Source organism: Colias philodice, chromosome 29 (assembly GCF_061535455.1).
Source record: "Colias philodice isolate Cphi_HAF_F1 chromosome 29, ilColPhil1 Martin Lab GWU primary, whole genome shotgun sequence".
NCBI classification, from domain to species: domain Eukaryota; kingdom Metazoa; phylum Arthropoda; class Insecta; order Lepidoptera; family Pieridae; genus Colias; species Colias philodice.
In genome coordinates, this window is record NC_143114.1 from 2,994,896 (window position 1) to 3,020,554 (window position 25,659).

General features: G+C 35.7%; 2 protein-coding genes across 5 annotated transcripts in view; one reads left to right on the plus strand and one right to left on the minus strand.

The window, feature by feature from the left end:
• Positions 1 to 25,659, plus strand: part of LOC149475828 (double-stranded RNA-specific editase Adar-like) — a 45,202-nt gene that overhangs the window by 14,800 nt on the left and 4,743 nt on the right. For both annotated transcript variants that reach the window (XM_089712827.1, XM_089712828.1), the window contains 6 exons: positions 958 to 1,069; positions 1,883 to 1,969; positions 2,277 to 2,343; positions 4,974 to 5,148; positions 6,635 to 6,734; positions 8,855 to 9,672. In XM_089712827.1, the coding sequence (XP_089568953.1) occupies positions 958 to 1,069; positions 1,883 to 1,969; positions 2,277 to 2,343; positions 4,974 to 5,148; positions 6,635 to 6,734; positions 8,855 to 9,010 (697 nt within the window). In that variant the 3' untranslated portion in view covers positions 9,011 to 9,672. The remainder of the gene's footprint in view (positions 1 to 957; positions 1,070 to 1,882; positions 1,970 to 2,276; positions 2,344 to 4,973; positions 5,149 to 6,634; positions 6,735 to 8,854; positions 9,673 to 25,659) is intronic.
• LOC149475829 (inactive pancreatic lipase-related protein 1-like) lies at positions 11,683 to 24,914 on the minus strand. Of its 3 annotated transcripts, none has more exons than XM_089712921.1 (9): positions 24,752 to 24,914; positions 17,416 to 17,527; positions 16,294 to 16,442; positions 15,609 to 15,750; positions 15,159 to 15,244; positions 14,611 to 14,739; positions 13,853 to 13,963; positions 12,997 to 13,153; positions 11,683 to 11,794 (listed from the first exon to the last, which is right to left on the minus strand). In XM_089712921.1, exons 1-9 carry the CDS (start codon positions 24,792 to 24,794, stop codon positions 11,737 to 11,739), a joined length of 987 nt encoding a protein of 328 aa, XP_089569047.1. In that variant the 5' UTR covers positions 24,795 to 24,914; the 3' UTR covers positions 11,683 to 11,736. The 3 variants fall into 3 exon arrangements, with proteins under 3 accessions (XP_089569047.1, XP_089569048.1, XP_089569049.1); XM_089712922.1 differs by lacking the exon at positions 11,683 to 11,794 and adding an exon at positions 12,685 to 12,703; XM_089712923.1 differs by lacking the exon at positions 11,683 to 11,794 and having other exon boundaries at positions 12,993 to 13,153.

Sequence of the window (25,659 nt, forward strand, 5' to 3'; positions counted from 1 at the left end):
TATAAACTGACAAAAAAGTAATTTTAATTACATGTTTCAATTTATGCTTAAATAACTTTAAAAAAATTGATTTCAGAAAAAAATATATAAGAAACAAATTGTAGACAATTTAATTATTAATAAGATTGCTCTCTTTAGAAATCTTGATAAAGTTGATAGTTTTTAAGATAAATGATAAATAATGATTCAAGACACAGAGAGGCCGATGCAGCGCATGAGTAAGAGAGAGACGGCGATACTTAAAGGTAAGCGGCGCGTACTTGTGAGCGCGCGAAGTTAACAATTAAAAAACAGATATAAACAATGAAATTTTCTTAAATCTCTATTAACAATATTATTAACTATTGTATAGAGAATTGAAAAAAAAATATTACTTATATATTATTTTTTTTTTAAATATATTTTTCATGGGTCGAAAGTACCCAAATTTGAGATTTTTCAAACCTTAAAAAATTCATATCTTTGAAAATATTAACTTTATCGTGAAAAGTAATTGGACCTTTTTTATTGGTATTTCGATAAAAAATATAAAAAAAATTTGTCCGGTTGAAAAATAACAATTCCTTGCAATTGTTTAAACAATTTCGGTTTAAACAATATGGCACCGGGTTGCCCCATGGCAACATGCATTTATATCATCAGTAGGGCAATTTGAAGAGGATCACGTAAAAAAATTGAGGTGGAATAGTTTTCGGTACTCATGCGCCGATTCCTCCTGGACTAAGAGACTAGTTTCCCACAACACAGGGGATTCTAGTGTGGGGACTAGTGTATCTCTATTACGTGCCCGTTATTTTAATATGCAATTTTTACTGTATTCAAACTTACTGTACTACACTGTGTTATGAAATGGACTCGCCAATTTTATCGTGTAGTTAGTTACCAATATATACTAGGCTTATTATAAAAAGGACAAAAATGTAATTGTTTCAACAGATATAATATTTTTTTCTACAGATTGGTGAACGAAAAATTCACGGAACTAATGCAAAACGACCCGGTACATTTGAAACGTAAGGTGTTGGCCGGCATTGTGATGACTATTGACAATGAATTGGAAGGTGCTAAGGTTTGTCGTTTCACTACATAGTATAAAACAAAGTCGCTTTCTCTGTCCCTTTGTATGCTTAAATCTTTAAAACTACGCAACGGATGCGGTTTTTTAAATAGAGTAATTCAAGAGGAAGGTTTTAGCATATAATTTATTAGGTTTAAGACAATGCGGGCGCAGCCACGGGCGGAAAGCTAGTTTTATATATTTTTATTAGTGCTTGCATGCGGTTTTGCTCGTGTTTTAATTTTAAACGAGGAATGAATCTGAAGACTTCATTAAAATGAGTTGGAGGAGGTCAGTCAGAAAAAAGAGATTGTTTACCGAGCACACGTGTCAGAACTGAAAATTCTTTAGCAAGATTCAAACGTCTTACTCCATGACGCGACCTTGAAGTTTTACTCTCAACGCGTCTAAATATACTATTTTTAAGCATTTTATTCTTTAAAAAAATATAGTGTACTTAAAAATAGGCTTTTTTGAATTTGTGCATTTGTGAATAATCCATTCATAAGCAAGAAAGTCATTTATTTAAAATACTAGATTTCCGCCCGCGGCTTCGCCCGCGTTTTCAAAGGAAAACCCGCATAGTTCCCGTTCCCGTGGGATTTCCGGGATAAAACCTATCCTATGTGTTAATCCAAGTTACCCTCTATATGTGTGCTAAATTTCATTGTAATCGGTTCAGTAGTTTTTACGTGAAAGAGTAACAAAGATCCATACATCCATACATCCTTACAAACTTTCGCCTTTATAATAGTATGTTAAGATGTTAAGATTGTTTTCTTACATTTATAAGTAATGTATTTTATTTATATTAATTTGTTATAGATTATAGCAGTGACAACCGGCACGAAGTGTGTGTCCGGTGATAAAATGTCCGTATCCGGCCGAGCAGTAAATGATTGTCACGCTGAGGTGAGATAGATTGCATTTATATTTGAATTTTTTGACTGACTGGTTGTCTTGGTTGGTAGTGAACCCTGCCTTCCAAGCAGAGGTCGTGGGTTCGATTCCCAACTGGGGCAAATATTGTATGTATCTTTGTTTGTATAGAATGTGTCTGTGTTTGTATTGTATGTGTCTGTGTTTGTATTGTTTGTATCTGTGTTTGTAAACCATATTGCATACAATTTGATCACAAAAATTTTATTTGAAAACATTTAATTTATTGTTATTACTATTCCAAAATATGCTAAAGCACTTATACTTTTTTGTACTACAGGTTGCAGCCAGGCGTTGCTTGCAAAGATATCTGTATAAACAGCTGTTGATGTATGCAGATTCACCTCGTAAGTAAATATTATTTATATTTTAATGTTATGTTTGTTAGAAAGTAATGATTGATTGATTGATTGTTAAATGGTAACGATTGATATCTACTATCCATACTATAATATTATAAATGCGAAAGTAACTCTGTCTGTCTGTCTGTTACTCAATCACGCCTTAACTACTGAACTAATTTGCATGAAATTTGGTATAGAGATATTTTGATACCCGAGAAAGGACATAGGCTACTTTTTATCCCGGGACATAGGATAGGTTTTATCCCGGAAATCCCACGGGAACGGGAACTATGCGGGTTTTTCTTTGACTGCGCGGGCGATGCCGCGGGTGGAAAGCTAGTTATTTATATTTGAATGTTATGTTTGTTAGAAAGTAATGATTGATTGCTTGTTACATGGTAACGATTGATATCTACTATATAAAAATAAGTCGGGTTTTCCTTCCTGACGCTATAACTCCAGAACGCACGAACCGATTTCCACGTTTTTGCATTCGTTGGAAAGGTCTCGGGCTCCGTGAGGTTTATAGCAAAGAAAAGGTGTCTCTGGTGGCGAAACGGAGTTCGCCGGGTTTGCTTGTATTAATTTAATTATTTGTTCATGATTTATTTAATTATCGATTCATTGATGGATTTATATATAGATTTGACTGACCGGTTGGCTTGGTTGGTAGTGGCCCTGCCTTCAAAGCCAGAGGTCGTGGGTTCGATTCCCACCCGGGGCAACTATTTGTGGGATGAACATAGATGTATGCTCTGTGTCTGGGTGTTAATTATCTATATAAGTATTTATTTAAAATTACATATGTATGTTTATCAGCCATCTGGTTTTAGACTAGAGTAGATAATTTTTGAAACAAAAAAAAAATCGCAGTCGGATGAAACCCATTAGAAAAGGAGGGGAATATGATAAAAATGTAAGGAAAAATAAATTACGGTCAATCCGAGTTCGGGAAGCGGGAGGGGGGAGCTTTTAAGAGAAAAAAATGGTTTCTCTCGATTTCTGACAAAACTACAAGTCCTATAGAAAAAAGTTCATTGGCAAAGTTGTAGGTAATTAAAAGTTCTACAACCTAAATTTTTAGGTTATGTGAAAAAATTGTGAATACATCACAATTTTTTCACATAACCTAAAAATTTAGGTGAAAAATTCAAAAACTAAGTTTTTGGTCTTTTATTTCTATCTACTTCAAAATTTATTTTTTTTCTACGAAATTTGGTGGAAACTTACTTTATTATGTCCAAAATACACTGTAATTTATTTGATTGAAAATATTTATTTTTTCGCCTTATTTTGAATGAATACCAAAAAAACAACCTAATTTTCAATCGAAAAGTCACCCGTCAAAATATCAGCTTTTTTCAAAATCTTGGGGTGCCTTTTATTCATTGAAATCTCTACTTTCATATGGTGTAAGAAAAATAAACACCACCATAGTAAATGTTCTCAGGAAATGCATACAAACAGTCTGAAAATTAGCTTTTACTAAATCAGGCACACTTCTCGAACTACCTGAAATGTTTTTATCGACATCATTTTGCTTTTGAATATGCTGTAAAATATTAAACTTAGAACAGATAATTATTTTTCTTTTGAAATATTACCGAAAAGCCGATACAAGAGAAGATATAGAGTTCAAGAAGTGTGCCTGATTTAGTAAAAGCTCATTATCACACTGTTTGTATGCATTTCCTGAGAACATTTACTATGGTGGTGTTTATTTTTTTTTACACCATATGAAAGTAGAGATTTCAATGAATAAAAGGCACCCCAAGTTTCTGAAAAAAGCTGATATTTTGACGGGTGACTTTTCGATTGAAAATTAGGTTGTTTTTTTGGTATTAATTCAAAATAAGGCGAAAAAATAAATATTTTCAATCAAATAAATTACAGTGTATTTGGGACATAATAAAGTAAGTTTCCACCAAATTTCGTAGAAAAAAAATAAATTTTGAAGTAGATAGAAATAAAAGACCAAAAACTTGGTTTTTTTAATTTTTCACCTAAATTTTTAGGTTATGTGAAAAAATTGTGAATACAAAAGTTGTAGAACTTTTAATTACCTACAACTTTGCCATTGAACTTTTTTCTATAGGACTTGTAGTTTTGTTGGAAATCGAGAGAAACCATTTTTTTCTCTTAAAAGCTCCCCCCTCCCGCTTCCCGAACTCGGATTGACCGTAATTTATTTTTCCTTACATTTTTATCATATTCCCCTCCTTTTCTAATGGGTTTCATCCGACTGCGATTTTTTTTATCTTTTCATTATTTTCAAAGGCTTCTACCCCAGTCTATTTCCATAACACAAGCGAAAAGCTTAGTATGGGATCAGATCGTGCCGTGTGTGAAAATTGTCTTGAACTATTTATTTATTTATTAACTAGATTTCCGCCCGCGGCTTCGCCCGCGTTTTCAAGGGAAAACCCGCACAGTTGCCGTTCCCGTGGGATTTCCGGGATAAAACCTATCCTATGTGTTAATCCAAGTTACCCTCTATATGTGTGCTAAATTTCATTGTAATCGGTTTAGTAGTTTTTACGTGAAAGAGTAACAAACATCCATACATCCATACATCCATACAAACTTTCGCCTTTATAATAGTATTAAGATTAAGATTCTATTCAATCTTCCAGGGCCGCGAGTACCAATAGAATCCTCGGACATCGAACCCATACCCCTCGCTCACGCCGGTTACAGGCTAAAGGCGAACAGACAGATACATTTATATATAAGTACAGCGCCGTGCGGTGATGGGAGGATATTCAGTCCGCATGAAGAACAAATGGAACCGGATAGACATCCTAACAGGTGGGTTTGACGGGTTTAAAGCGGGATTTATTTCATTTTTAACGCTATTATTAAAAAAAAAGGAAGTCCTATGACCCCATAGTGGGGTAAAGGGTAGATGCATCTGTTTCACTGATCGACTTTCTTTAGGGACAAGTAGGTGATCAGCCTTCTGCGTCCTATCAGACCGAGACATTTTTTTTTCTTCGTCTCCACCGGGAATCGAACCCAGGACCCCTCGGTGATACGCTCACGCGTCAACCACTGTACCAAGGAGGCGGTCAACGCTATTATTAGCTTCACCTGTATGTCTTGATGACTTGATTTTGACTCACTCTAAACGGTCATATTTAATTCGAACAGCCGTGAAGTTTTTTAACAAGTCTTTATTAACTTAACTGTATGTTTGTATGTGTGACTCCTTTAGAATCGATTTTGACGATAAACGGACAGATTTATTTCAAACTTTGTATGTAAATGTTTATCGAGGTCGGACAATACAATAATTTTACGAGTTATGTAGTTTTTTAACTAAATTAAATTTTATTAAGGGCTGATTTTTCAATCCTTGGTTAAAACTTATTCGTCGGATAATGTATAAAACTACCATTTTAAAAACGAATTCTATAGTGGAGCCAATTTAATAGGCAACATTTGACGTCTATCAATTTTATCTTCATAGGGTGGTAACCTGCATAAAAACATCGCTTAAAGTGAATTAATCGATACGGACTTGAAACATTTGTCAATCGAACTTGAAACACATGTCAATAATTTATGATAATTTTTATTCCCAAGTAATCAATGCATTCGATTCTAGATGTCAGATTTCGATTTTTAGAGTAACGTCTCTGGTATTTAAAAAGAAAAAAGGTTTATTGGCACAAAATTGTAGCGACGTCAGTTCTTTAAATCAGAAATTGTTTATTATGTTTAGAATGGTTTATCAGTAAAATCAAATCCTAAAATTACTTATATCGGTCATTATTATAATAAATATGTAATCGTAATTGAAAAAAGTTAAGCAAATGTGCAGTTCTAACAAAACGAAATATCATGGTATTCTATGTAGTCGTTACTAGGTTACGTTGTTGAATTTTATTGAACTGTCAAATGTTGCCTATTAAAATGGCTCTACTATAATTGCCCGTATTTGACAATTTACGTGACATTTTAATATTATATATCGTGTAATACTTTATTGGACGGATAAGTTTTATCCAAGCATTGAAAAATCGGCCCTAATTGGAATGAAATTTTACGGTATTTCATAGCGTGTTACAAAATGGATTTTAATTACGCAGTGGGAATTTGAACTATATTTCGTAAGTGGGTTGTTCGAAATTCGACCGTCTCACTCTAACTCAATTTAAAAAGCGGATTCGATTGTAATTTATTGGTGTTTTTTTTTTATTTGAAACCTGTTTCCTTGTTGTTTCCATTTAAATTTGACAATTTCAAGGCGGATAAGTATTTTGTTAAAATATAATTGTTGGTTTTTTTACAGATTCTCTCGCGGCCAGCTTCGTACTAAAATAGAATCTGGGGAAGGAACGATTCCAGTGAAAAATGCAAGCTTGATACAAACGTGGGATGGAGTTTTACAGGTATTCTATAGATATAGGTATTAGGGCGGCCGTACACGGACCGCTTCAAGCAGTTGAGACCGACGGCTTGAAGCCGCGCGGTGAACTATGGACATTCATTAACTGCCGTACACGGACTGCTCAAGCAGTCGCGACCGCTTCAAGCCGTCAACTGCGCGGTTTGTAGCGACAGCTCAAGCAGTCAACGACCGACCGATCGAGCAGTCCATTTACGTCGCTCAGCCGTTAACTGCTCGAGCTGCCCGTGTACGGCCGCTCTTACTAGCTTTCCGCACGAGGCTTTTTCCGAGTTTTCAAGAAAAAAAAGTGCGTGTATACGGAGCATACGTGTCAGAAGTGAAACTTCTTTGGCGAGATACACAGATGCCAAAGTCGTCGCCTTACTCCATGACGTGACGATATTGCCATGACGCGAATTTGAAATTTTAATCTCAACGCGCCTAAAGAATTTTCACTTGAAAAATATATTATTTCAGCCCGCCGTAACAAGGTTACGTTGTTGAATTTTGATGAACTATCAAATGTTACGTATAAAAATGGTTTTGGGTTAAAATTTGACATTAAATTATAATAATAAATTCCCATTTGTATAGTTATAACTTATAAGTACTTTAACTGTTTCTATAATTCTTTGTTTTTGTCACGATGAACTGATAATGGTGTACCTTGTTATTGACGTATTTAATTATTAATAACTAGCTTTCCGCCCGCGGCTTCACCTGCGCAGTCAAATAAAAAAGACGGGTTGCACTCCGGGAGTGCCGGCAGAAGTGAAAACTTGATTATTAACGTTGAGCATGTTTGATATTTTGGAATGGTATCCGTCTTACGCTTTTTCGATCAGGTCACGTGTCCTGACGCGAGTTTAAGATTTTATACCCATTACAGAAAAAGTGCTCAACACCGCTAAAGTAGTTTTCACTTAAAAAATCCGCATAGTTTTCCGGATTTCCGGGATAAAACAAAAAATACAATTTTTTAAATTTTTGTCTGTTTGTCTGTATAATATGTCCGGGCTAATCTCATCTCTGCATGGATTTACTTCAAATTTGGAACAGAGATAGCTTGAGACCTGAGGAAGGACAAAGGATAGGTTTATCGGAAATCCACGGGAACCGGAACTGTGCGGGTTTTTCTTTGACTAGAACGGCGACGGAAGCTAGGACGACGTGACGGAAAGCTAGTTGTATAATAAGCTGTAAAGTATCTTTTACAAATAAAATTTGACTGACCGGTTGGCTTGGTTGGTAGTGGCCCTCCCTTCCAAGCCAGAGGTCGTGGGTTCGATTCCCACCCGGGGCAAATATTTGTGTGATGAACATAGATGTTTGCTCTGTGTCTGGGTATAAGTATTTATTTAAAATTATATGTATGTTTATGTTTGATTCACATCTGGTTTCCATAACACAAGCGAAAGCTTAGCATGGGATCAGATCGTGCCGTGTGTGAAATATGTCAAAAAGATGTATTGTATGTATCTGTTTTTGTATCGAATGTATCTGTGTTTGTATTTTATTTATCTGTGTTTGTATTGAATGTATCTGTGTTTGTATTGAATGTATCTGTGTTTGTATGGAATGTATCTGTGTTTGTACTGTATGTATCTGTGTTTGTATTGAATGTATCTGTATTTGTATTGTATGTATCTGTTTTTGTATCGAATGTATCTGTGTTTGTATTTTATTTATCTGTTTTTGTATTGAATGTATCTGTGTTTGTATTGAATGAATTTGTGTTTGTATTAAATGTATCTGTGTTTGTATTGAATTTATCTGTTTTTGTATTGGATGTATCTGTGTTTATATTGTATGTATCTGTGTTTGAATTGTATGTATCTGTGTTTGTATTGTATGTATCTGTTTATGTATCGAATGTATGTGTTTGTATTTTATTTATCTGTTTTTGTATTGAATGTATCTATGTTTGTATTGTATGTATCTGTATTTGTATTGTATTTATCTGTTTTTGTATTGGATGTATCTGTGTTTATATTGTATGTATCTGTGTTTGTATTGGATGTATCTTTGTCTGTATTGTATGTATCTGTGTATGATAATATGTATGATCGTGCCGTGTGTGAAAATTGTCTGTATTTATTTTAAAATAAATTAACTATCAAGGGGGAGCGCCTGCTGACGATGTCGTGCTCGGACAAGCTGGCCCGCTGGTGCGTGTCCGGGCTGCAGGGCGCTCTGCTCGCGCAGCTGCTGCAGCCCGTGTACCTCACGTCCGTGGTGCTCGGCTCGCTGCTGCAGCGGGACCACATGTACAGGTGAGTGTATATACTGCTGCTGCAGGGCGCTCTGCTCGCGCAGCTGCTGCAGCCCGTGTACCTCACGTCCGTGGTGCTCGGCTCGCTGCTGCAGCGGGACCACATGTACAGGTGAGTGTATATACTGCTGCTGCAGGGCGCTCTGCTCGCGCAGCTGCTGCAGCCCGTGTACCTCACGTCCGTGGTGCTCGGCTCGCTGCTGCAGCGGGACCACATGTACAGGTGAGTGTATATACTGCTGCTGCAGGGCGCTCTGCTCGCGCAGCTGCTGCAGCCCGTGTACCTCACGTCCGTGGTGCTCGGCTCGCTGCTGCAGCGGGACCACATGTACAGGTGAGTGTATATACTGCTGCTGCAGGGCGCTCTGCTCGCGCAGCTGCTGCAGCCCGTGTACCTCACGTCCGTGGTGCTCGGCTCGCTGCTGCAGCGGGACCACATGTACAGGTGAGTGTATATACTGCTGCTGCAGGGCGCTCTGCTCGCGCAGCTGCTGCAGCCCGTGTACCTCACGTCCGTGGTGCTCGGCTCGCTGCTGCAGCGGGACCACATGTACAGGTGAGTGTATATACTGCTGCTGCAGGGCGCTCTGCTCGCGCAGCTGCTGCAGCCCGTGTACCTCACGTCCGTGGTGCTCGGCTCGCTGCTGCAGCGGGACCACATGTACAGGTAAAGCCGGCCATTCAAGCAGTTGAGACCGACTGCTTGAAGCTGCGCGGTGAACTATAGATATTCATTCACTGCCGTACACGGACTGCTCGAGCAGTCGCGACCGCTTCAAGCCGTCAACTGCGTGGTTTGTAGCGACAGCTCGAGCAGTCCGTGTACGTCACTCAGCCGTTAACTGCTCGATCCGCACGTGTAGTGCCGCTCTAAGTGGATAAAAAACAAAAAATGTGTGCGTGTACTAGTGTACACGTAAGAAGTGAAACTTCTTTATTACCTTATTTTTCAAAAAATAATTTACTATATGCAACTTAACAGAAATACGTCGAATCACGCGTGGTAGGGAAAAAGATGGCGCGTAACGGAAAAATGTCACGCATAACGAAAAAATTTTACACTACATTTTTTCCAACCCCAGTAAAGAAGTTTCACTTCAAAAACATTTTTTTTGCATAATATAGTTACCAGTGATGTAGCGATACATGATTTTGCCGATGCGATACCGATACCGATTCGTCTACACTAATATTATAAAGAGGAAAACTTTGTTTGTTTGATTGTAATGAATAGGCTCATAAACTACTGGACCCATTTTGATGAAATTTGGCACAGATAATCTTTAGACCCTCAGAAAGAACATAGGCTACCTTTTATTGCGAAATATGTACCACGGACGAAGCCGGGGCGGACCGCCAGTAGTAAATAATCAGCGGTACTGATATCGGTGGCTTGCTAGATAAATAGATAGTGAATTATGCACTTACTAGAGGTCCGCCCCGGCTTCGCCCGTGGTACATATTATTTCGCAATAAAAGGTAGCCTATGTCCTTTCTCGGGTATCAAAATATCTCTATACCAAATTTCATGCAAATTGGTTCAGTAGTTTAGGCGTGATTGAGTAACAGACAGACAGAGTTACTTTCGCATTTATTATGGACTAGGTTTCCGCCCGCGCAGTCATAGAAAAACCCGCATAGTTCCCGTTCCCGTGGGATTTCCGAGATTGCGTCATTTTCCCGGGAAAAAGAAGTAGCCTATGTCCTTTCTCGGGTATCAAAATATGTATCTCCATACCAAATTTCTTGAAAATTGGTTCAGTAGTTTAGGCGTGATAGAGTAACAGACAGACAGACAGAGTTACTTTTGCATTTATAATATTAGTATGGATTACGCTTAAAAATTACTAGTTAATAATTAATTGATATTTTACAGTTATTGATCTATTTATAATTATTTATTAGGCTAAGGACAAACGTTATACGCAAATGATGATAATTTTTGAATACAAGATGAGCCCGCGTCTTCCTTCGCGTGCGAGTCGATTCGCGGATTCCGAATTCTCCGCTTCTATTGGTCGTAGCATGATTTTATATACAGGGTGGAAGTGAATATTGTGCTATTTTATTGAATTTTAGTCAGTTCGATTCCCGGGTGTGGCAAACTATTTTACAAATCTATTTTCCCAGTCTCAGTTTTCTATCTTTTTAAAAATAATGGAATAATTCTTTTGAACAGAATTTTCTGTCAACCATATTTTAAGTACTTTTCCAACAGGATCCACGGATAATTTCCACTCTCTATATAACACAGAGACTTTTATTCAAAAATGGACTAATGAATACAAAATGTTCAATACTTTCTGAGATAAGCTCATCCAAACAAATACAAAATATCCATACTAATATTATAAATGCGAAAGTAACTCTGTATGTCTGTCTGTTACTCAATCACGCCTAAACTACTGAACCAATTTTCATGAAATTTGGTATGGAGATATTTTGATACCCGAGAAAGGACATTTGGTATGGAGATATTTTGATACCCGAGAAAGGACATAGGCTACTTTTTATCCCGGGAAAATGACGCAATCCCGGAAATCCCACGGGAACGGGAACTATGCGGGTTTATCTTTGACTGCGCGGGCGAAGCCGCGGGCGGAATCCTAGTTTCTAATAAGCTTACTCTTTAGATTTATAATATTAGTCGGATATCAAAGGGGAATAAAACAACATATTACTGGCTAAAAATTTATTTACTATAATAATAATAATATTTTTTGCTCATCTATCATTCTATTGAGAAGGGTGATTGCCGATGCGTCACTAAGAAATATGTCCCTCTTGCCCTGGAAAATAAAACAATATATTAATAAAAAAGAGATAAAAAATATTTTTACATTTTTACACACACACACACACACACGCATATTTTAAATTTGAAGATTATTATATTGAGTGATTACATTATGTTGTTAAATTATTGCTGTTAAAAACTATTAAGCACCTATTATCTTTTTACGTTATTTATTTTAAAACATTATTTAAAATGTAGAAGAAGGATATCTCAACCTGTATTTTGTATAATGTATAATATATGCTACAAAATATTGTACATAATTATAAAAGTTTTTATAAGTGAAGTACTTGAATTTTGAATGAAGTTAGATAGATATGTTTTAGAATGTGCACCTTGGAACTAAAATTAATTATAAGTGCTTTAATGTTGTTACCAGTTACAGATATTTAAGATGGTAAGGTGTTATGTTAGGAGTTAATCTACTGAAAAGAGATACTTTATTTTAAACATTTATGCATACATTACTTCTCACTGGTGATCTTAAAAACGTCCCCTTCAAGACCCAAAAGTTTCATAAAAATGTTGGGGGTTTTACCAAATTCCAAATTGAATTTTTTCAACTGGTAACCCGGCAGTGTTGCCGTATAACTGTGTTTTTCTCTAATCTTATTAAATATATCGTTACTAGTGGATATTTCTCGCATTATAGATAGAATTGGATTTATGGAACGTCCAAATAATTTTGAAAGGAAATTGCCGTCCTCTGATTGGTTGAAAAATGGTGTTGATCGTTTCTTTCGATATTGTTTCTGGAATATTCTCTTGATGTTTGATGATTTCTTCGTGTGTTCGTGTTTTGTTTTCTCTTGTATGGCTCTGAAGTTGGATTGTATGTTTGTATGTATTGGGTTTTGAATGTGCGACTGAGATAGATGTATAGATTCTTCGTTTCCTTCACCTGTAATGCAAAGCAAGCTTAAATTGTGTATTATACAAGATGGAATTAGTGGAGTATTCTATCTCTTTCTGATAGTAAGTATTTAATATTAGAGCGAGACAGTTGCATAGTAAAAAGGTGCTTTTAAGTAATTTTGCCTATTTCCTATCCACTCCATAGCCCATATGGATCCTTTGGGCACACCTCTTCAAGTAGTCCTTCTGAGAAAGCAAGCAAGATACATGGTGTTCCATTTCAAGTCTTTCAGTGCACCCCCATGCCAAAAAATGTGCCTTAATAATAATTATGCCTACTTCCTATCAACCCCATAGCCCATATGGGCCCTTTCGGCATTAGCGCATCGTCCTTTAGAGAAGTCCTTCCAAGAACTGCACTTGGATGCGACAAACGATTTAGGTCGTAACACTGACTCGCTGAAGAATCTGTATGAACGCCAGTGGCTGCAGAAATCTGTTGAGGATTAGTTTGGGATCAAAATATGGATATATTAATAAGGATATATCTATAACCTAGATTTGATAGTGTTACAATGTTTTGTAATTAATTGTATTAATAAGGGAATCCTGAAAATTGTATATACCTACATATTATTTGATTCTATATCGTTTTTCGTAAAGCTGTGGAGATATTAAGGATGTAAAAATTATTAATAATTTAATTCTGAAAGGCTAGACGTAGTCAATCAAACAATTGTTATAGGTATGTAGAAATTTACTCCCGATTAAAAAAATTGGTTTTCTGTAAAGTCGGTTTACTGACGATAGTTGAACGTGACAACGTCTTAAGACCGATTGTGCCTCTTTGTCACTCGTTCCGCGCTCTCGCTTGCACTTCAAGCCACATGGAACGCCTCAGAGCGAGGTAACGCCGCATGAGTCATGTTTTTTCGTGCGTGCAGCCGGCTCTATCGAATTATAAGACGTTGTCACGTCAATAATTCTAAAAATGTTTTAAAATAGATTATAGATTTTGTTTATACTGAAGTGAAATTTTTACGGGCGCGTTGAGAGTAAAATTTTAAGGTCGCGTCATGGCAATACCCTCACGTCATGGAGTTAGGGAAAAATTTTGGTCTTTGAGTCTTTCAAAAGAAGTTTCACTTCTGACACGTGTGCTCGACACACACGCTCTTTTTCATTATATACATACATTTATTTAACAACTCCTGTTGCGGCACGACGACCTCCAGCTCGCAGCCCGGCTGCGGACTCACTCCGCCATTGGGGTAGAAGTCTACGTGACCAACGTTACGATTGTATCCTGTAAAAAATGTGTGGTTAGTTTAGTCACTTGTTGTAGGCATGTAATACAAATTGTCTTCTGGATTCTTTCATCTTTCCTAGGTTACGAGGACAAATTACTACATCCATACTAATATTATAAATGCGAAAGTAACTCTGTCTGTCTGTCTGTTACTCAATCACGCCTTTACTACTGAACCAATTTGCATGAAATTTGGTATAGAGATATTTTGATACCCGAGAAAGGACATAGGATAGGTTTTATCCCGGAAATCCTACGGGAACGGGTTTTTCTTTGAAAACGCGGGTGAAGCCGCGGGCGGAAAGCTAGTATGTATTTAATAAAGACGTTTGGGTGTAGCCTTATTCAATTATCTGAAGGAATTTCGAAGAGCTAATAATATATTTTCCATACAATGAAATAAAGTATTTATATAATTTATTTTTTATGTTTTAATCTATCAAATTATACTTGAGATACAGATAATAATTTGTAAAAAAAAAAAATTATAACAGTCTTGTGACTGGTTGAGATTTACTATCAATTGTCTACTGCCTAGGACGATGTCTCTGTCTACTTAATCTGTTTTGTAGAATAATACATTCCGTACACTATCATTTAACCTATTCTCATTCCAACTTCTAACAATCTGCAATTCTATATACCAAAAATGCCCGCGTCCGTGTGTATCACATCGACGAATTCGCCATCGCTAGGGTCGAGTCTCTGGTCGAGCGGTATCTTGTCGAACAGAGGCTTCGCTGGGTCTAGACCGGTAATGCGTGACACGCGACCTGTGGAAAATATTAAAAAACTAGGTAAATAGTCGTATAATAAGTAATTTTAATTTTTGTTTTCTATACGTATAGACCGATTAAAATGGAACTTTCACTGAGATAGGTGATGTTACATTTTTCTTTGCAACAGTCGGGTTGCCTTCTTAAACAAGAAATTATATAAATTGTAAAAACTGATTTAATGGGTACTCCGTTTTTTAAAACGATGAGGTTTACCTCATCCCGCCTTTATTTTATATGTTTTTTACTTTACTGCATTTCAATTTGTGAAAATTATTACTCGTGGGGCATATGGCTTCACTTTTCTTCCAGTTTTGGAGATATTTGGCTTTTTCTTTAGCTTCTTGCCAATACAACTTTTTTTCTTGTAAATTGGTTAAAATAGTATATAAGAATGAAGGGTAAGAAAGGCCTACCTGATTTTAAGCTATGTCCAGCTACACCGGCACAATGTGCTCCGAGACTGTGGCCCACAAGATGAGTTTGATTTAGTTTTAGACCTCTGAAAAAAAGAGAGAGATTAATAATATACTGATTATAAGGCATAATAATAATAACGTTAAAATAAAATATAACAATGATTTTAATTAAGACAGAATCGTTTAGAAAACAATTATAATAGCACAGGATAAACAGCAAAATGACAAACAGTTTGGTTAAATTTAGGAACACTTACATAATTTAATGAGTTTAAATTTTGGATTGTTAATATAAATAAAAAAGAAATAAAATGCGTTTTGAGTATTAGTAGTAAGCTCTTCCCTTAAGGATAGGCTATCATTCTTCACAGTATACCAACAACAAAATAAACCCCTAACTCACCTTATATTTAATTCTCTAAAAAGAAATCTATATACAAAACTAACCTCGAAACCAAATAGTCAATAAACTGTCCGCCAATACGACCGATATACCACGTGTTGGCGGCGGCCGTGAAGTACCAGGGACCGGCTTCAAGACGCTGCGCGTCAACCATGATCACATTGGTGTCGCCACGGTGGATTAAGGCTAAAAATAATAATTAAACATTGACAAATAATAAGCAACTTGACTCATAATCATGCTTAAAAATTGTCCTGAACAAAACTCTGCCTTTACGCATAGGCAGAGCTTTCTAATGAGAGTTTTTATACAATAGACTTTGAACTTTACTGCAATGAAATGACATGTTTATTTGAATGATTTCATCCAGATACTTGAGCAAAATTGTGATAATAATAAATAATGGACAGTATCGATTAGGTACATATTTCTTTCTGTCATATTCAGGATGAGTTATTGATTACAAGAACATAATCTGTCCATACTAATATCTCTGTCTAAACAACGATTACGGCTATAAGATCAAACTATCACCGACATTGATGAAATGTGGAATTAAATCAGCCAATGATTCTTTGTGACAGAATTTTGGATGTAATTTGGTATGAAAATAGTCGAACCTTGAAGACTGCAAAGGCTTTTTTTATGACTAAGAAACTGTGCTAAGAAACCTCTAAATTATCCTATATTTTTCTCTCTTTCCCCTTCTTTATTTCTTGTCTATCTTACCTTCTCTAACAAACAACGCGCTGCCATCCATTGGTGTCTCCATGAAAGCGTGGAAGTATATAACGGTTTCATCATGGAAGTCGATGTTGGACGCGAAGAGGCTCTCGTCGTCGTCGATGCCCAGGAACTGTGGCTCGTTCGGGTTGTGCCTGGAATGTGATGATGATGATAATTACTGGTATAAAAAGCAGCAGCATGTTTGTTCTTAAGTCACGTAGCATCAGAACAATTTTATGGTATGATTTTTATGTCAGAACATAGCTAGGGCGGCTAGAAAGGGGCATAGGTTACTTTTCATCGCAGTGAAATATCTCATCTTCAGAAAAAGTAGGACTGATTAAGATGGAATTTAGTCAATAGAAAGTTAATTGCTGTAAACTTAAAGAAGAATTTTAATTATAGGTAAAAGATTGGATCAGTATGTCGATATATCCTGAGAAATGATGAAATTTATATAGATATTAAATAAATATTTCTGCAAGGTTAGGAGATAATTTTAATGCTTTAAACCACGCGATGTGATAGTAATCCTTACTAACATATGTGCTAATATTATATACTCTGCCCAGGCCCAGTAGACAAAGTAACAATTACAAAACGATAACGAAGTTAGAAATCGCAAAAATGTATGGGATTGACATACGCCGCGTTAGATCACGTGGTCTATCTAATGTCAATCCCATACATTTTTGCGATTTCTAACTTCGTTATCGTTTTGTAATTGTTACTTTGTCTAAGGCCCCTGATGTCCTCATGTTTATGCCAAAGTTGTACATATCAATTCAGGATAAAGTTTAAAAAATTTCTCGTTTTATATTTAGTTTTATAGCATTCAAATGCTTTAAAAACGAGAATATTTTTTTTGAATAAAAAATTTGAACACGCTTCTTTCGCCTTGCCGGGCGAGTGTCAGGCCTCTTTATAAGATTTGTATAGACCGTGGAATATGCCCCAGGCTAATTGTATTATTTTGTCATTTACAAATGCTCGGCATTTTATGATATGTCGAGAATTAGTAATCAGAAATTTTTGGTTTGGATAAAGGGTGGGTTATGTTAGGTTCACAAAAACAAGAGCCCCGCCAAGCGGGGCTCCGACGGATGTTTTATAGATATAACATACCTTGTATATAGTTGAAAGCCGACATCATTCTTCTCTCTCACATACGGACATTTATCCTTGTTAACGGGCGTGATCTGGAGTAAGGCATTCTCGAACTGCACCCCGGGTGGACCTGTGGGTTACAACAATTACATATATTACTACCTGTGCTTCGCGGTTTCACCCGCAGGGCTTCGCTCCTGTTGGTTAGCGTAATGATATATAGCCTATAGTCTTCCTCGATAAATGGGCCATCTAACACCGAAAGAATTTTGGTCAAATCGGACCAGTAGTTCCTGAGATCGCGTTCAAACAAACAAACTCTTCAACTTTAATATATCAGCTTTATTATTTTATTACTTTGGCCAAAATAGGGTGGGCTTTATCCAGAATGACCGGGATAGTAAATCATGCTTTTGTGCATCACATAGCCCAATTAAGTAGGGCATTATGAACACAGACCGGCCATTATTAATAGTGCCCGGACTTATCAAATTGCCCGTAACATATGCACCGTACATGATATACCAAAATAGTATTTTTAAAATTTTTGTCTGTCTGTCCGTGAGTAATTAGGTTATTTTTACAACGATATTCCCACAGGAACATTAGGAAAAAGTCATTTGCGCGCGCGTGTAAACCGCAGGGTGTAATCCTATCCTAATTTCTACTAATCCTTCCTACTTGATATTAAAATAATATCTTCTTTTTATATATAAAAATGAATCGCAAAATGTGTTGGTAAGCGCATAACTCGAGAACGGCTGAACCGATTTCGATAATTCTTTTTTTATTATATTCCTTGAAGTACGAGGATGGTTCTTATGTAGAGAAAATGTAAATATTATGTACCACGGGCGAAGCCGGGGCGGACAGCTAGTAATAAATAAAAATTATATAAATGCGAAAGTTTGTGAGGATGGATGTATGTGTAATGTGTATGTATGTACTTTTTCACGAAAATACTACTAAACCGATTACAATGAAATTGTGCACACATATAGAGGGTAACTTGAATTAACACATACGATAGGTTTTATCCAGTAAATCCCAAACTATGCGGGTAAACGCGGCCGAAGCCGCACGCGGAAAGCTAGTCTTATATATAAAAATGAATCGCAAAATGTGTTGGTAAGCGCATAACTCGAGAACGGCTGAACCGATTTCGATAATTCTTTTTTTATTATATTCCTTGAAGTACGAGGATGGTTCTTATGTAGAGAAAACGTAAACATGTACCACGGGCGAAGCCGGGGCGGACCGCTAGTAATTAATAATTATAAATTAACGATGTATTATTTTATCGTATATTATATAAGCCAGTGTAAATTTTATACAGGGTTACGTGTGTTACAAGTGTATCCAATTTGAAAATGAAGATTTATCGTGATTTGTGGCGAATGTAGTATAGGAGCTAGCGTGGTATTTTCTTATACATGTTTTTTTTGTAAGTTATTCAAAGAGCATTTCAATCTGTGTCTTTGTTTATATTCTGAGTAATTTCCTAAACATATGACATGTACACTATTGAAGAGATTTCACGAAACGCATTTTTTATATATTTTGTATAAGTAAACCTTATCTATTTTAATTTATTTAATTACTTATTATACAAATCTTTATAAGTAATAAAAATGAATCGCCAATTGTGTTGGTAAGCGCAAATATCGTGAACAGCATAACCGATTTCGTTATTTTTTTTTTTAATTCCTTGAAGCGCGAGGATAATTCTTATGAAGAGAAAACGTAAACATGTACCACGGGCGAAGCCGGGGCCGATGCTAGTGCTAGAATAAAATCATTGAGAACTACGATATGATACGAAATAGCGTCCTAATTGTCACATGTTGTTAAACTTTTTTTTACTTCGTTTTCACAAGGTGTCGCTTTCATCACTATATTTTCCATCGCTCAGTAAAGTGGAACAATGTGCAATAGCTTATAGCGAAATTGAAAATGTTTGAAATTTAATTAACCTTATGACGCTCGCTAGCTGAAGCATGCGGCTTCACTCTTTCAAAGTCAACCTGTGTACAAGACTATGATATAATTTTTATTAAGTGAAAAGAAAATCAATAATCAACATCGTCTGCTCTGTTGTAGACTTTTTTTCTCGCTTTTTTAACATTATACATTGCTTCTCCAGTACTATTGGTTGTTCTGTCATGTAATGGGATCCATCAAAAAAATCAATTTAAACTTATAGCACACCCCGGACACTCCATACAAAATTATCGTTTTGACAGTCACACTGTAGAGACTGCAAATGTGTGTGTTAACACTTTATGGTTGGCACATTTGTGATTAGCGTAAAAAAAATTCGCGTTTTTCTGATGAAATACATCCGTAAACAGCACAATATCTTACCATTTTCTACGAAAAACGATAATCACAAATCCAAAATAATAAAATTACTTTATGTCAATTTGATTAATGTTGTCAATTTTCGTTGCGTATCGTCCTTGCAGAAAAATGATCGTGCGGGGTGAGGTAAGTGGTTAATTTTGGCGGAAGGCGGAGTGTCCGTTCTGTAGCGTTTAGCTACTATTATGTATTCTGTGCTTATATATACAGTAGCACCTCTATAAGTCGAATATCAAGGGAGACGCCAAAAAATTCGAGTTATAGAGTTTTCAACTTATGGAGGATTTCGACTTAGGCGGATTTTGATTCGACATAAAGAGTTTGAGGTTTATTCTTATAAATTTTGAGTTAGAGAGGTAAAGTACATTAAAATTCAACTTGTAGAGGTGACAAACATGTTTTTATTTATTATAAATCTACATTATTTCAAATCATTTTAAAATAAAAAATGTTGTGTGGTTTTATGAAACCACGGTAAAAGTGAAACTTAGGCACAAAATTACCGTATTTGTACGATAATTATCGTACGTTTCCGAACACTGCTTTATACCTACTCGGCAGCCGACCGTCACGCGACATGCGCTACACAGACCAAAAAGTTTGAGACGATGTAATAAAAGTTTAAAAAAATCATTAGTATCGGTTGTCTGAGCTACTGGATCGATAATTTCGTCATCAGATACCTACTTAATGCAAACACGTGTTTAGTTGAGTCATAAATTTATTATCGTATACTCCTAAAATGTTTTCTAAGAAACAATTATAGTGTACTGCACTGTCGGCAAGTTGTTAAAGTCCAAATGATCAAGTTATAAAGATTGTAAAATAAAATGTTGCCATGTTCGAGATACAGAGGTCAAATTTAATTTTTCGAGTTATAGAGTGAAAATATGTACCAAAATGGCTTGGAGGGACTCGGTGATTATTTCGACTAACAGAGGGCCAAGATTTCAAGTTACGGAGGTTTTCGGGTTTGAAGGGAAGGGAACAAGACATTTTTTCGAGATTTGGAGGTTTTTGACTTATCGAGGTTCGACTTAACGAGGTGCTACTGTAGTACCTGAGATTAACACGTTTTCATAACAAAACAAACAAACTTCGGTTTTATAATATTGGTGTAAGGCATGCCTCTCAGCGCAATGTAACTAGGTTTTTTTCGTTGATAATTGTTCGTTGTTTTTTCTCACATTTTATTTGAATTCTGTATTTTTTTAATGGAAACTTTAACAACTGATCTATCATTTAGCGTACACGTAATAGATGTAATTGTAATACAATAGCTTCGTAATACATTACGTTTTGTTACCGGCGTATCGGATCTTTGCTCGATGAATTGATATTAGAATTATAGTACAGGAGCTTATAGGTTTATAGCTTATGGTATCTGATACATACAATATTATATTGGGTACCCTTTATTGTTTGAAATACATCCTAATTGTAATGAATTAGATGTATCTGTATCCGCCATTACTTGGTTAAAAAGTATTTTTCTTAAAATAATGCAAGTGAATTACATTTTTTTAAGCTACGCAAAATGTTAAGCCAAAAATGATATCGATCTAATCTCCCTGGAACACGACATGTTCATTCAAAAATGAGATCCACACAACTTTCAACTTATAATTACTTAATAATTCATGCTACTTCGCGACCATTAGTTTATTTACTACAAAATCCAGGAGTAACTAAAAGAATTATGCATTAAAATAAATAAATACACACCCACGACATTACCCAAAAAAATAAAGAAATAAGATACTTATTATAATAATACAGCCATCTCTCGGACCATAACAAATTAGTTCCCACAGTGCATAAGTTAGTATTTCTGTTGCATTTCCGTAACGGTCCAGTGGTTGGCATGCGATTGTAGTACACTGTTCTATTACCGTTGGATAACTTGATTTTTCTACTAGAGTAATTTTTTTATAGGAACAATAATTAATGACTTGGAGGAACGCAATTACTTAGGGATTTTGTGAAGTGTTTGTATTTGTTGAATTGTAAGATTAAAGTGAAACGTCTTTAGGCGCGTTGAGAGTAAAATTTCAAGGTCGCGTCATTGCAATAACGTCACGTCATAGAGTAAGGAGACGATTTTGGTATCTATGAATTGCCAAAGAAGTTTCACTTCTGACACTTCTGGCACAGGCTCTTTTTTAAAATTTAGGTTTCTTAAAAGTTTTTGACAGCTACATTATTTAAACACTTTATTGTGCAATCAACCAGATACATAAAATAACAGTTTACAATAAACAAAAACACAAAGGGCGGCCTTATCACTATGCAGTGATTTCTGCCAGGCAACCACGGGGAGAAGGCAAAGAAGTGAGATAATAAATTGAGAAACAGAAGAAAAAATTATTGGATTGAGTAGAAGTAATTATACAATACAATAAAATGCATTATTTGTGTTTTCCTTTTTATTTAGAAGGATCGACTGTCCATGGACTATCCAACATTGCTATAGATAATGCAACACATAATGTGTAGCAGTAGTTCCAAAGGTTCAGTTAATAGCCTTCCTCAATGAATGGACAATCTAACTCAATAAATAGACAACAATTCTTTTAAATTCCTACTAGTAGGTCCTAATTCTATAGCAGTCAACCAAAGTCTTCATACAGTTTAGGCCTAGATGTAAACAATATTATGCTATCGCAAGAATGTATGTATGTAAATGCATTATTCGCAACCGTTGCACCACACGGCACACAAAAGATGTGGTGCGAAGAATTATCCATTTCATAACTGACACATGCGAACTAACATGCCAGCGGTTTGTTCCCATTGCGGCTTCACTACATAGTATCACTATTCACTATCACCTATAAGTATACATATAATAAAATAGTAGGAAAGTCGAAACTGTACATTGTTTATTTTTTTTAAATAATACTTGGGGCGTGATCTACAATCGATACTGAAGCCTAAAATATTGTTTTTAGAACTTTTCTCTGTTTGTCTGTCGGTCTGTATGTATGTCCGGGCTAACATCAAAAAGTACTGCATGGATTTAGTTCAAATTTGGTACAGAGATAGCTTGGGACCCCAGGAAGGACATAAGATGGGTTTTATCTCGGAAATCCTACGGGAACGGGAACTATGCGGGTTTTTCTTCGAAAACGCGGGCGAAGCCGCGGGCGCAAAGCTAGTACTTCATAAATCCGAAATGTGTCTTTGGAAGACTATTACAACAAATCGGAATGGTTTGTTCCCATTGCGGCTTTAGTTATATCCCGCACAATATATGACGTCATACTTCATATGTCATTGTGAAACATCACTGCGGTTGTGTTGTAACGAGGAGCACGCAATGACACATTGGATACGTTTCAATGTCTTATATCAATTTTACGACTTCTGGCTTTGAGTTTTTTTAGCTTATTTGTCTGTTAAAATGACTGAATAAACATACACGTTAAAAAAGTTAAATAAGCCGTCAGTTACTTTATTAATACTTGCTGATACCCATCTTGCTGAGGCCCATACGTTGTAGCACATCATCACACATATCCTTAGAGTAATTCAGTGACTTTCAAAAATCCTGTTTAGTTTAGGCCTTAGGGGAAGCACGATATCGAATTTGCCGGATTATTTCAGTGTCATTGTATTATATACGCTAATAAACACAATATAGGTAGATATGTCTATTTTTCGCCGATTGACTAAAGCTTAAAATGAGCAAAGTTTTATAATGAAATTTTTCTTTAAACTCATTTCATAATACTATGTATCAGAAAATTTACTTTTTTAAGTAAATCTACGTCTAATTTGTTGTGTAAAATTAATTTATATTTATTACTAGCTGCGCTTCGCGGTTTCACCCGCGTGGCTCTGCCCCTGTTGGTCTTACCGTAATGATATATAGCCTTCCTCGATAAATGGGCTCTCTAACACCGAAAGAATTTTTCAAATCGTACCATTAGTTCCTGAGATTAGCGCGTTTAAACAAACAAACAAACTCTTCAGCTGTATAATATAAGTATAGATTATAATTTCCGTATCGAGGCATCAATAGTAGGACACAAGCGGAATAAACCCGGGGTGTTATATTAGAAAAAAATGTATCCGTTATACCTCCCTTCTTATGCATTCCTCACAAAATTCCACACAAATTACGATCAATCATAGTTGCTAAATATAATTGGTGAAATTCACGATTCTTTATTTATTTACAAGGTGCTCGTTTCAAAGAAAATAATTAACGTTAAGATGAGTACCTATTTAAAAAAAGAGCGTGCGTGCCGAGCACACATGTCAGGAGTGAAACTTCTTTGGCAAGATTCAAAGATACTCGTCACACACAGAAATCGTCGCTTTACTCCATGACGTGACGGTATTGCCATGACGCGACCTTGAAATTTTACTCTCAACGCGCCTAAAGAAGCCCAATAATTTATTAATTTTTCTTTTAACTCGCGTTGAGCGATAATAGAGTTTTTAACAATAAAATATATTTTTCAGTTAATATGATAAAAGCATAAAGAAATGATTTAATCTCGATAAATCAAGAGTTGAGAAATGGTTTACGTTATGAGGCGTGTAAAAGTGATATGAGAAAAATTCATGAGCCGGTAGTAGTAGGTTCACTGGGTCATCTAGTTAAAAATGCATTACGGATTTAATTTTAAAACATGATAAATATGTTTATGGTACTTATGCATAAGTAATATTCCTACTTATTAATGAAAACAAAAACTGAAACGCATGGCAAGTGTATAAGTCGAGCTTATGCCAAAAAGCAATCTTTTTAGGAAACGCAAAACGAAAAATAATAATCATGGTGTTCTTTTTTTACAATTGGATATTTGAATATTTTTTTTTATTCTACGATAACATTTAACTGAAAAACTGTATTTTATATTCATGCATAACTAGTATTTTTGATTCATGTCTATAAATATGATTTTAATCTTGGCAATTAACAAAAAAAATGATTCGCTATCCCTCTAGGGACTTTATACCTTTTCACAAAAAATGTACTTACGTATAACAGACAGGAAACAGGCGATCGGCAACGCGTTCTCCATTTTAACACCGAAAAAAAAAAAAACTAAAAAAAGAAAAAATCAAATGTCAAAGTTGAAAAATGGCGCGCTGTCAAATTGGCGCGCGCTTCTACGAGCGATTCAGAACGTATAGGGCTCGATTTTCCCGCCAATATAGTGGGGAAAGAGTTATGTAACTGTGTGAAATAGTTTAGCCCACATTCTATTTGATTGTTTATTACTGCTTGGTTTGTGTTGTGTATTGATGATATGTCTGTGGATGATATATTGTTTTAGCTCGGATGAGTGTGTGAGATGGAGTCACTCGAAAGAGGCTTACGTAGATAAATTTTATTGTAGTCCTCATATTATGTATTACTTAAATTTCGTCATAGAGTAATAATATGACGTCATATAGAAAGTATATGTAAATAAATATAAATAATAAATATGTACACTTATCTATTCAGTCTATAAAACAACACAGGATATCTACTTATACGAAAATAATAATTATTATAAAGCTGAAGAGTTTGTTTGTTTGTTTAAAAGCGCTAATCTCAGGGACTACTGGTCCGATTTGAAAAATTCTTTCGGTGTTAGCCCATTTATCGAGGAATATCATCACGCTAAGAATAATAGGAGCGGAGCAATGCGGGTGAAAACGCGGGACACAGCTAGTATACACATATGGAGACATTACTCTCTTTTCTATCGTGCAAGGCTTCAAAAAATGTATATAATAATATGTTAATTCATATCATAAAAATACAAATTGCTTTAGAAGTTTTCGACTGAAACAATCAAACTGAGTATGTTAGAGAAATATCCTTTATTTATAGGTATTCCTAGTTAGGTATTTATATTGGCTCATCGAAGCATTAATTTGATATTCTACGCTTTACAA

Excerpts from the sequence above, each read along its gene's own strand:
- LOC149475829 (XM_089712921.1), bottom strand. The coding sequence starts at position 24,794 with ATGGAGAACGCGTTGCCGATCGCCTGTTTCCTGTCTGTTATAC. Across the intron at positions 15,751-16,293 it reads CGCGTTGTTTGTTAGAGAAG|CCTTAATCCACCGTGGCGAC; the intron begins GTAAGATAGACA and ends TATTATTTTTAG. Across the intron at positions 13,964-14,610 it reads CACGGACGCGGGCATTTTTG|GATACAATCGTAACGTTGGT; the intron begins GTATATAGAATT and ends CATTTTTTACAG.